Source organism: Protopterus annectens, chromosome 2.part0 (assembly GCF_019279795.1).
Source record: "Protopterus annectens isolate FY-2018-M chromosome 2.part0, PAN1.0, whole genome shotgun sequence".
In the NCBI taxonomy this organism is placed as follows: domain Eukaryota; kingdom Metazoa; phylum Chordata; order Ceratodontiformes; family Protopteridae; genus Protopterus; species Protopterus annectens.
In genome coordinates, this window is record NC_056728.1 from 605,320,854 (window position 1) to 605,333,260 (window position 12,407).

The 12,407-nt window shown below is 37.0% G+C and overlaps 1 protein-coding gene across 1 annotated transcript in view; it reads right to left on the reverse strand.

The window, feature by feature from the left end:
• Positions 1-946: 946 nt before the first annotated feature.
• LOC122792759 (phospholipid-transporting ATPase ABCA1-like) overlaps positions 947-12,407 on the reverse strand; it is a 2,266,772-nt gene continuing 2,255,311 nt past the window's right edge. Inside the window, exon 48 of the mRNA XM_044060333.1 lies at positions 947-2,814. Coding sequence (XP_043916268.1) covers positions 2,698-2,814 — 117 coding nt within the window. The 3' untranslated portion in view covers positions 947-2,697. The remainder of the gene's footprint in view (positions 2,815-12,407) is intronic.

Sequence of the window (12,407 nt, forward strand, 5' to 3'; positions counted from 1 at the left end):
ACTAACCTCTGCACCGACACAGATCTTTCATAAGAAGCTTTAATAATTGTCAATTCATATGCCTACATCAAGAGTAATTGTTCCTGTACAATTAGTTTTCCCTTTCAGTGTTTATCTCTCTCTATCTCTCTGTATCTATATATTGATATACATATATAGGTTTAGTACTTTTGAGTGAAACACTCAAAGATCAACATCTGGTCAGCAGAAACAGATAGTCAACAAGTTAGTGAGCTCAACAAAACTGTGGTAGGGAAATATGCCTTTTTCCAGGGTTTGAAAAGGCTTGATGTTAATATATATAATAACTAAGGGTTGTGGGAGAGCAACAGCCCTGCAACATTAGTTTTTTGTTTTGCATGTTCCAAAATTAGTCCCCAGAGTACAATAGCCTGCTGATATTCTGTTGTCAAATTTCTGAGCTCTTTCTTTCATCCATTCCATGTAAACACCACATCTATATATATATATATATATATATATATATATATATATATATATATATATATCTATATCTGTCTATATCTATCTATCTATCTATCTATCTATCTATCTATCTATCTATCTATCTATACACACACACACACACACACACACACACACACACACACGCACACACATACTTACACTTGTATGTGAGCACACACATATACATCTCATAAACACACACACACTGAGTAACATACAAACATATAAACAAGCTGGTCCAATGCATTCATTTTTCTGTCCCATTTTGTAGTTTAATAAAAATCAGTAGCTTGTCCATTTTTCAGATTATTCAAAGAAAACAGCAAATTCTACTGTTTGACAATTTATTTCTGTTTTCATCCAATACATTCAGAAAATATGCCTTCTGATCTGGAATTGAATAGTGTGTATATATATATATATATATATATATATATATATATATATATATATATATATATATATATATCACTCTCAGAAGTATAAAACATAGTATTATTTTGTCTTTTGTACATTAGAAATGCCCTGTGATTTAGTGACTTCACACAACCGTATCTGACTTGTTGAAAATAGATTTATCCAGAATTCTAAATTAGAAAAACATTTTCGCAGTGGCAGTCCTTATAGTAATATACAAAGCAGCCCATCCTAAAGTTGTTTCCACCAGTTACGGAACAATGAATACTTCAATGTCACCTTGCAAAATCTGTTTAAATGTAAATAGTCACACAGTGAAATATATGCAGATAGCATTAAGCAGCATAATCGATGACAAAAATATAGAAAGAGCACATCAGTTTTATATAAATTTTTATCCGAATAGCATTTTTACAGCTAAACCTTAAAATTTATGGAAGAGAATGCTAAAGAACTGAATTACAGAGCAATCTAAATTTTTTTTTATAAATAAATCTTCAAAATGACTTTTTCTTAAGCAGCATAGTTACATTAATAAATTACATAATGCTCAGATGAATTATAGCTTGTACCACCATCTGAATCTCTTTCTAGAACTTGAATAAGCTATCTTGGGTTATATGAAACATTCTTCTCTGAATTCTTACCATCTGCTTTGAAGGAGGTGTGTCCTCAAAACAATTGCTTATTTAACATGTAAAAAAATACCTTCACGTGTCTGCATATCGAACCACTATCTAAGTGATAACTCTTAAATGCAACTTTTTAGAGTACAAATGGTAGCAGTCAGGCAAGAACATACATCTTTGACCTATGCACCCACGAAAAGTATTAGGACCTATGTGCCCATGTAAAGGGTTAGGACCTATGTACCCACGAAAAGTATTAGGACCTATGTGCCCATGTAAAGGGTTAGGACCTATGTACCCACGAAAAGAATTAGGACCTATGTGCCCATGTAAAGGGTTAGGACCTATGTACCCACGAAAAGTATTAGGACCTATGTGCCCATGTAAAGGGTTAGGACCTATGTACCCACGAAAAGTATTAGGACCTATGTATCCATAAAAGTATGTGTTTAAGGCTAGGAGTAGCATGGTTGTATCATATTTTATTTACTTCCTGTGTATCTTTTTCATTATTCTTTAAAAAGACAAATCATGTTTTACTACCACTCAAAACGACTAAGGACAATATACTTTTTTATACCATGCAATCCTTGCACACTGGTTTAAGGCATAAATGCGAAACATTGCTCTGCGATTTTTATTCCACAAGGTATATCGCATGAGCATGAAAATGTATGAAACATTTTCAAAACATCTTGACTTTCTACGGGGAGTGATTTCCTTAATATAATTGGTATCATGGTATGCATTTTGGGAAATAAGAATTTGCCATACATAGTACAGATTTTGATTTTACACAAAGATATTATTTGTATATGTGTCTTTAGACAGCCATCGTCACACAGCTCAATGTAAGACCAGTGTTCTGTTCTCCTTCCGCCCATATAAAATGAGCTAATGTTTCAGTTAGGCAATAACAGTGAAAACAGCTTATGCAGTAGTAAATGGGAATAATTCAACATACACCAGAAAAGGGCTATTTATAATTCACTGGATAAGTGTTAAATACATGTCTGTGTTATTAGACAATGTCAATCTGTTGTACAATTTTCTCTACTAGAATTAATTCTCTACAATTATGCTTTTGAACAATTGTGTTGCATTTAACACTACTATTTTATATTAAACAACACAGCAGAATTTCAAATATAAATGTGACACAGGTAGGTAAGGCATTTTCTTTCTATGCAGCATTCTCGATTTGTTTCATTGGTATGTCTTCAAAAACAGCAGCTTGGTTGACATATACCTCTCCTGTGTACTCTTCCTCTGTCTGATGTTTAGCAAAGTTAACAAATACCTACAAAATATTAACAAAACATGTTAAACTACCAATAATTCTACAATACATGGATCAAAAGCATTACTGCAACATGGAAAAGCATTTGAGCATTACTTTCTAAAGAATGATGCTATCATTTTATTTGTATGATAATTATTCCTGTTTAACTGCAATGCATTTTGTGATCTCAGTTTCAAAGGTGGAACTGAAATTAAAGTGTAACTGCAGTGAACTCAAGAAATCTTAAAGAAAAAGAAAGTATCACTGACTTTACTAATGTTTGAATAAAAAGCCACATTACTGATGAAGTATTCCAAAAAGATTAATATATTGCTATATGTACTCTCCCTAAACACATAAACACACATTCAAGCACACACATACACACACACACACACACACACACACACACACACACACACACACACACACACACACACACACACACACACACACACACACACCAAAGAAGAGGCCGTTTATTATATATGTAATATTTGGGCTCACTGAACTCTAACACCCTGTGTGGTAACACATTAAGAGTTGTTGATAAATGTTGTTTTCAATGTGAAAATGTAGTTCTTGACAAAAGGTGTTATAAATCTGAACAGCTGTACCTTTCTCAAAGTTGTGATTATCTTGGAGTTTATTATATTATTTTGGATTTTCTAGCTGGCAAAGTAAGTTGCACACAAGGTGAGGCTTGTATGATGGAGGCACAGTATCCTACATAAAATAATTATTTACAAGTGGCTCTGTGCAGGGCCAGATCCAGCACTAGGCGACCTAGGCAGTTGCTTAGGGCCCATTGTTTGGGAGAGTTTGCCACAAACTTACATTTCTTCTTTAAGGACACACACAGAGTGCACCCTTAGTAGTGTCTGTATGTGTGTACAATGAATGCACATTTAAACTGAAACGGAGCATGCATTTTTTTTAAGATACAAGCATTGATTTTTCAGGTAGGAGTGGAGTATTTGTTATGCTATTGAACAGGTAGGTTAATGGAGAACTGTGTGTGTGTGTGTGTGTGTGTGTGTGTGTGTGTGTGTGTGTGTGTGTGTGTGTGTATGTAATGCCCTAATCAGAGCTGACAGGTCACTTAATTTAACCATGCTCAAACCCTTTACCTTATTTACAGTAGAGGAGAAATTGAATCCTCTATACCAACTACCAGACTCTGAGTTTCAGAGCCATTTTTGAAGGAATTGTAAGTTTCAGAACATTTTTAAGGAATTGTGAGCTTCAGTACATCTTCAAATAATTGTCCATTTCAAGGAAAGAGAAGTTTACTCCTGCTCATGCTAAGTCTGTTTTCAATGTGTAGCTGTTTTGTTTAGCAAATGGTTGTTACTGTTTGTGCTGTAAAATTTGAAAAAACTGTTAGTAGCACAACAGATAGCAAAACTGCGTTTAAAGTAAAAGGCTGTAGGCTCTACTCTACTTGCTGATACTATGTTGTACTTTGGGGGGGGGGTGCTGCAGTTTTGAGTGTGTTCTCCTTTGGATGGGGGGCTAAATTCATTACCCAGCCTAGGCCCCCATTTGTCCATGATGTGGCTCTGGGTCATGGATGGGCAGGAAGTTGTCTATTACACAGATGGCCTAAGACTGGAAGTAGTTCCATCCATTGAGAAGCTGACTTCTGGTGGTAAAGGGTTTTGCCTGACTACTTATTTCAGGATAGTAGAGAGGGGTAGGAATATATGCCTGGTAACAACTGCTCTAATGAGGAGGCTTCATAAACATTTGAGAGGCCAGTAAAGATTCTTGCCTCAAGGGCCTGATGCAGTTGCAGGCTTACAGCATTACTGGAAAGGAATGATAGTCTCTTGCAATGTTCAATGCTTGCTCAGCCTATATAGCTTAAGTAAGTAGACTTTAGGAAATGGTAGAGCAAAAAGTAAAATTTATGATCTCCTTCAAGGACAACAAGTCTTCCAGCATGCTTAAACATCACGCTTTACAGAAATGAATCAGCCATGGGGATCTTGCCCCTTGGGATATAAATGAATAAGTAGACCAGTCAAAAGGGTGGCTAATGGTCAAAGGGGGACTGGAGCAAAAAAAAAAATATTTATGACGTGTTTTATATCAGTGGGTTAATCTTACCCTAGGATTCAGAAAAGGCTTACTTCTCATGGTAATTGACTACCTCAGGTAGGTCAGTTACTGTCAGACTAAAACAATGCAATTAAGAGACAAAGAGAAAGAACTCATTATACACTCATTATCATATTTCAGACATAGTCACACACTCAATCATTAGCCAACATTATCACTGCTGGACTCTATGTTCGTAATGTTCTCCCTAGCAGCCCATGTATTGTACCAGCAATGGTACCCCTTTTCACACACACACACACACACACACACACACACACACACACACACACACACACACACACACACACACACACACACACACACACACACACGCGTGCGCACACACACACACACACACACACACACACACACATGCACACACATTTTCAGATACCCTTGCACATATTCATACATAGACACAGTCAAAGATATTTCCAAAGGCACACAAGCAAACAGACATAGACACACATACAGACACACATGTACATGCACACACACACACACACACACACACACACACACACACACACACACACACACACACATGCACAAACATTTTCAGATACCCTTGCACATATTCATACATAGACATAGTCAAAGATATTTCCAAAGGCCCACAAGCAAACAGACATAGACACACATACAGACATACATGTACATGCACACAGACACACACACACACACACACACACACACACACACACACACACACACACACACACACACACACACACAAATAAACAAGCTCTCCTCCACAGATTATCACCCAGGAAAACTCACCCATTCAGCCACATAAAGTTTCTAACACTACATACATACGCCACCTACACGTCTTTGATAAATTACCTGCACCTTACAGAAGTCGGTTGAACTTTAGTAGAGAGAATGAAAAAAAGGTTTTCTGTAGGTAAGTTTAGGAATAACAGAGAAGAGCATGATAAGATACCCGAATGTGAGGCATAACAAGGTCCTTCTGAAGTAAGATAAGATGATTTACTTATATTAGTTTGTTAATTTCTTGTAAGTCTTTAATTGTGCCTAGCTGTGCATAAAATGAAAAGGAAATTAAGAGATGAAAAGATGCCCATATCACAGTATGGGATGACATGAGTTCTTCCAGAGTTCCATATTGTGCTTCTAGTCCAGTACAGATTGTTAAGGCTACATGCTGCTAAGGAGTACATTCTGATGGTAGTGGGTTTGATTCTCTCATTCACTTTTTTTCCTACAGTGTGATTCTGAGCAGGTATCTAAATTAGACAGTGCTCCCAGTTCATTCTGGAAAAGAAGTACTTTTACCAGGTGGCCTTATACAACTTACAATCAACACATGAAAATAATGAAATAATTGGTGTGGACATGCCTTAAGATTATGCAGAAAGATGGCAGAAATTATTCGGTTATTCTGAAGTTTACATTGTACTGACAAAGCTGTTTACAATGTAGTAAACAAGAAATTGTGGTGAGAGAGAGGGGATGGTATGCATTCTAGCAAATTTTGCCTTTGGTGATATAGAAATTTGTTGGAAATTTACCCCACAGTTGGAAAGGTCCATTGGCCTTGTCCTCTATTATCCAGTTAAACATATAGAACACATAAATGAAGTCCATATAGAACTTATACTTCAGAGGCCAATGTCTGATATCATCTTATTCTGTTCTTTAAGTAAAGACAGACTCTCATATTCATAAAAATAGCACAGGTTCACATAAAATATATTTGTGCACTATGATATGCAGTCATTTTATTATCATCATCACTGCAGCGAAACATGGCATAAGATGCTGATGCGGAAAGCTATAAACTCGTGATATGTCACATAGTGCACACTCATACTATGTACTCCAGTGACAAAATGATGATATAATTCTAGGTTTGCATTCAGGACTGAATTTAAAAAATGACCTTAATTTTGACTGTGTACAAGAGGAAGAAAAAGAAATGAAATGCTAAATATGAAACCTAACTAACTGAAAGTTAGAAAATGATTTCAGTACTTAAATAAAAATACATGAACATGTTCATGGAAAGAATTACAGCTAAAGCTGAAAATAAGCATCAGTGGATGTCCTTTTGCAGAGAAAAATGGGCTTTCTGGAGGGCTGTTGGTTATTTACGAGTAATAGTATAGAAGTCATTTCATCGAACCTGACACACAAGCTGGTTTTGTGACTGTAAGTCTCCATCCCAGATATTGCCGGAGATCACCACTCTTGGGGCTGTAGTTGAATAATGAGAGGGTGACACCCACTGCTGACAAACATTAATCAGGCTAAAATGACACAGTGTAATAAGACTTTGTGAATTCTTGTGCTCTGCCTGTTGCTGTCCACTCCTTTGCCTACCTGCATATTCTTGCAAGCACATCAGCTCTCATTGGGTGGATATGCTGCTACTGAAGGCTGCAATTGTCAAAGTCATGAACTGTTAGAGGTGGTATAGTGTGGTTGTATGCAGAACTGTGGCAAATCAAGTCTGATCCCTCTTCTACCGACATGGCAAAGGGCAGTTCATTACTGATTAGTTTCTTTTGTCATATCAGAGTTGCAGGCTTTACTTACATGTTATTATAATGAGGAGATGTGGTGTAGTGTAAGCAGCATAGTTATGTCATTGTTCTCAAGGTAGGTTGCATCGCTGTCCCTTTAAATAGGCTCCACTCAGTATCACTTAAAGAAATAGCAACATTACACTGAGTGATACTTAACTCTTTGTCATCTGCAGCCAAACAGTTGTGGTTTGTGTGTCATGTCGTAAGCTGAACGCCCCAGTGTAGTGCATAATTTATAGGTTTATTGATGACATTCTATGCTAATGGTTACTATTTGCATGCCAACCACAAACCTACACTTTTAAGAAGTTGTATACATCCCTACTCAATACCATTCAAAGGAGTCTGCAGGATTGTTATGAATTGTGCAAAGCATGTCATATACTTGTCAACTGCATACTATCACTCAGCAGTTGGGTAATGAGTTAATGAATAGTGCCTATGTCCAAGGAAGTGCAATATTTTGTTCCGTACTTTTTCATTTTGTTTTTCTACTTTCACTTTTACAGCTTGTTTTGCAATATTCTAGTTTGGAAGCTTCGGACATGTATATATATATATATATATATATATATATATATATATATATATATATATATATATATATATATATATATAAAGCCCACAGAGTTCAAATTAACTGATGTAAAGCCTTAGGCTTACAAAAAAACAACATGGAATAACATTGATAAATGTTGATGACGCCTGCCTGGATGAATGGGATCAAAGACTGGAGGAGACTTGACTCAAACTGCTTTGCACTCATCCCAAATGCAAACAGAAGTACAGACTACAAGAAACTTGAAGAAAGATTCATGGAGAAAACTGAGTATATCAAAAGACTCAAGGATTTTGAGGAAAGAGTTTCAAACTTCACCACCAATATTAAAGAACAGGAACTCAAAAATATTAATAGAGATTTTAATAGAGATGTTAAGGATATCAGTAAAGCTGACCCATCCACCGACCACTAAACCAGGACACCACACCAAATGACCAAGCAAAAGGGACTAGGTATTCACCAGCATATGAATAACTCTAACCTCCTATCCCCACGGGATAGGACAAAATTAACCAAAATCACCTCAGGCAAGAATCCACTGAAATCATTCTTGCCACAGTGAATCTCTTCAAAAATACACAATGGGAGACATACCTAACCAGACAAAACCTCCAATCCAACAACACAGCTGCAAGATTAACCTCAAATAATGGAAGAGCAAAATTCCTGGAAGACTGAAACCACATTCAACTGGACCCCCAATCTCAAGAGGAATGGGTCTATATTATACAGTCAAAGTTTCAAAACTTTGAACCTCACATGAGGGAACTCATATGAGGGAAATTCGAAACATCGACTAAATAATAAAACAAAAAAGAAAAGAAACGTACCTTAAAACTCTGAGCAGGGGGGCAAGCACCCCTGCACCCCCCACATCCTCCCTACTTAAATATACCAACTCCGAGAACGCACTTCAGTGCAGAAAGGGAAAATTTCCCATTCTGCATGTGAAAAGCTGTTGACTTTCACCTTCGACCTTTACGACATTCGATCATATGATATCGACCATCTATGATTTGAATATCAGAACCTTCGGTCATCTAAATATAGACCCAGAGGAATAGCCAAATTCTGGGAGACTACTCCCAGATCCCTAGTGCAGGGGGATTGCAACTGGCAAAAGAGGGATCTAAAGAACTTTCAAACATACTTGTAGAAGGACACACTCCCATGGTCAAGGTTCAGATCTGGAATCATAGCCAAAAAATACTCTCAGGTGTTCAAATTAAGAGTTATGAGAAAAAGACTGACCTTCATACCTCAAAGCAGAAATGATCTAGTCAGCACCAGCCATGACTTTTTTGTGTACAAACTCAATATCAAACTTTATTTTCATGAAAAGGGTAGAAAGAAAGATGACAATGATCTAAGCCACACCAAAGCCTAATGACAAAACAGAAGAAGTCCAGTGACTTATGAATGCCAATCCACTTAACCCTAAATGACCATGAGAAGTAGATATTTGAGGGTCTATATCACATTATCGAAATTCCAAAATATCAAACACCATAAGCTCGACCTTGGAATCTCGAAATGTGATGTACTTGAACACTCAGAACTGCAATTTTTTTCCCTTGGAAAAAATTTGCTGTTCTGAGAAAACACACACACACCACAAGCACACCAAAATACATAATCCACATATACACACTTCACAGAACCCTACACTAAACCGTACATAAACTACTAGCTATCCACTTACCTTAACCCAACCCTAACCCTAAGGTCCCTAACTAACACACACTTACCTTACCCGCTCCCTAACCCTAAGGTCCCTAACTATTGCACACTCACCTTACCCGCTCCCTAACCCTAAGGTCCCAAACTATTGCACACTCACCTTACCTGCTCCCTAACCCTAAGGTCCCTAACTATCGCCGACTCACCTTACCCGCTCCCTATCCCTAAGGTCCCTAACTATCAGACATTTACCTTACCTTGGTTCATTCGCACACTTACCTTAACCTGGTCCTTCCCCTTCGCACCACAGTCGAGGAAATAGCGAAGCCACAGAAACTGCCCACCGAATACTTTCCCTAGAAAAATATTCAGTGTTCTGCAGCTTTGCTATTTCAAGCGTTCGATGAATAGGGGTCGATATTAGAACATTCGATGTTTTAACACTTCGATGTTCTAATATAGACCCGATATCTGAGATCTGCTCACCCAAAAAGGTTAGAAGAAAAAAATTCATCAACCTTATTAGAGATGAATGTCAGCATTGCAAGCCTTGAGCAGGGACAAAAGTAAGCATAACATGAAAGCTGATAAGGTGGCAGTATTATGGTCATGGATACCACCATGTACAATTGCAAAATAGAAGGTATATTGAATACTGCTTTTCATAGTAAAGTAGATCTAGCCCCATAAAATCTGCATATGACATATGTGAAATACTTGAAACCCTCTAAGACCAAACATTAATGGGGATGCATGGCTAGGCTTAAAAAGGCTCTTGTGGTTGTCAACTTACTAAACACCTATAAATCTAAGAACCTATGAACAAACTGCTCAAATTTCCATCTGTTCTACATCTATATAGCCCTAGCTTTTGGAATTTGTAAACCTCACAAAATCATCAGTGACCTCTCCACCCTTAGAGACTGGTGGTTGCTAGTGGAGGTGCAATTACTGAAATAATTTCATTGTACCTTGAATGTACCATTAGGTCACTAGTAGAAAGAACTAAATCATTTACTCAAAACTCTTGTAATTGACAAAGGTGGTCATCATTATGGGTCTATATTAGATAAACTAATGTTTATCTAACCGAACGCTCACATGAGCGAAAATCCAGGAACTAGAAACTGCAATTGTGGGGGGCTGCACCCCCCACAACCCCCGCTAAATATAAATTCCAACTCTTAGATCGCACTACAGTGAGGAAAGGGCAAATATTCCCATTCACTGTACCGTGATCTCACAATTGCGGTTTCGAGTTTTGCAATTTTCGCTCATTTGAGCGTTCAATTAAATAAACTTTTGTTTATCTAATATAGACCCCATCATTATTACTCTGAATAAAGATAAAATTATAACATTGAACAGGGAATATCAAAAACACGGAACACTGAAACCTAAGCAAGAAACACAAAACCTGCTTTTTAGCAGGGGGGTGAACCCACCATGTGGGGGGCTATGACCCTACACCCCCTACTAATTAAACATACAAACTCAGAGATCACACTACAAGTCGGGAAAGGAGCAAAACCATAATCCCCACTGTTCCGTGATCCCACACAGTGAAAAGGTCTTTCTTGTTCTATGTTTCGACAGTCCTGGTTTTCGACAGTCCTGGTTTGATGTTATAATGTTCACAGTTCTTAATGTTCAGTGTTTATACAGGGATTCATATATACATATTTACATGTATACGTGTGTGTGTGTGTGTGTGTGTGTGTGTGTGTGTGTGTGTGTGTGTGTGTGTGTGTGTGTGTGTGTGTGTGTGTGTGTGTGTGTGTGTGTGTGTGTGTGTGTGTGTGTGTGTCGCTGTGCACATGTGTGTGACTAAAGAAGCTCAATATAATTTTTTTTTTTTTAAACAAAATAATCTGAACAGCTCCCCCCTCAAAACTCATTTTCTATAATCCACAATAATATTTGAGTGTCTATATTACATAATCGAACTTTTAAAAGGTCGAGCATCATATGGTCGATACCATATGATCGAACTTTTAAAATTTCAAAAATGTAATAAAAAAATAAACCAAAGAAAAAACCTACCTGAACGGTTTAAGCAGGGGGCAAGCCCCCCTGCACCCTCCCATACCCCAAGCTCTTTAAATATACCAACAATGAGATCACACTACAGTGCAGAGAAGGGAAATCTTCCCATTCCGCACTGTACAAAGATCTCTGTTGAAACGTTCTAACTTTTAAAAGTTCGAACATATGGTGTCGACCATATGATTTTGAACTTTTAAGAGTCTGACAACGCGATATAGACCTGTATTTGATGTTGGACATTCTAGTGTAGTAAACGTTATTGTGTTATAATCATGTTCACAGTCACTAATTTTGTTGAATGTTTGCCATGCCTCTAGCATTTTGTTTTCTTTAAAAGAATTTATTGCCAAATTTGCTTTATAAGCAGTGGCTTGAATCTTAATTTCTGTTTACTTTGTAAGTAGTATATCGAATCTAACTTTATTAAATTTGCCTGTATTCCTGAGCCATACACAAAACAAAGATCCACTTTGATTGATGTCCTACTTTGGTTAAGAAACTAAAAATAAAATAAAAAAATAAACTTATACATACATACATACATATATATGCACATGGATATACATTATCTCTCCCTCTCTCTTTTGATATATAAGTATGGCTTTGGTTGACGTCTGTTTTGTTGTCACATTTTGGTTGACAGTTGTGTAAGATTAACAGTTCCC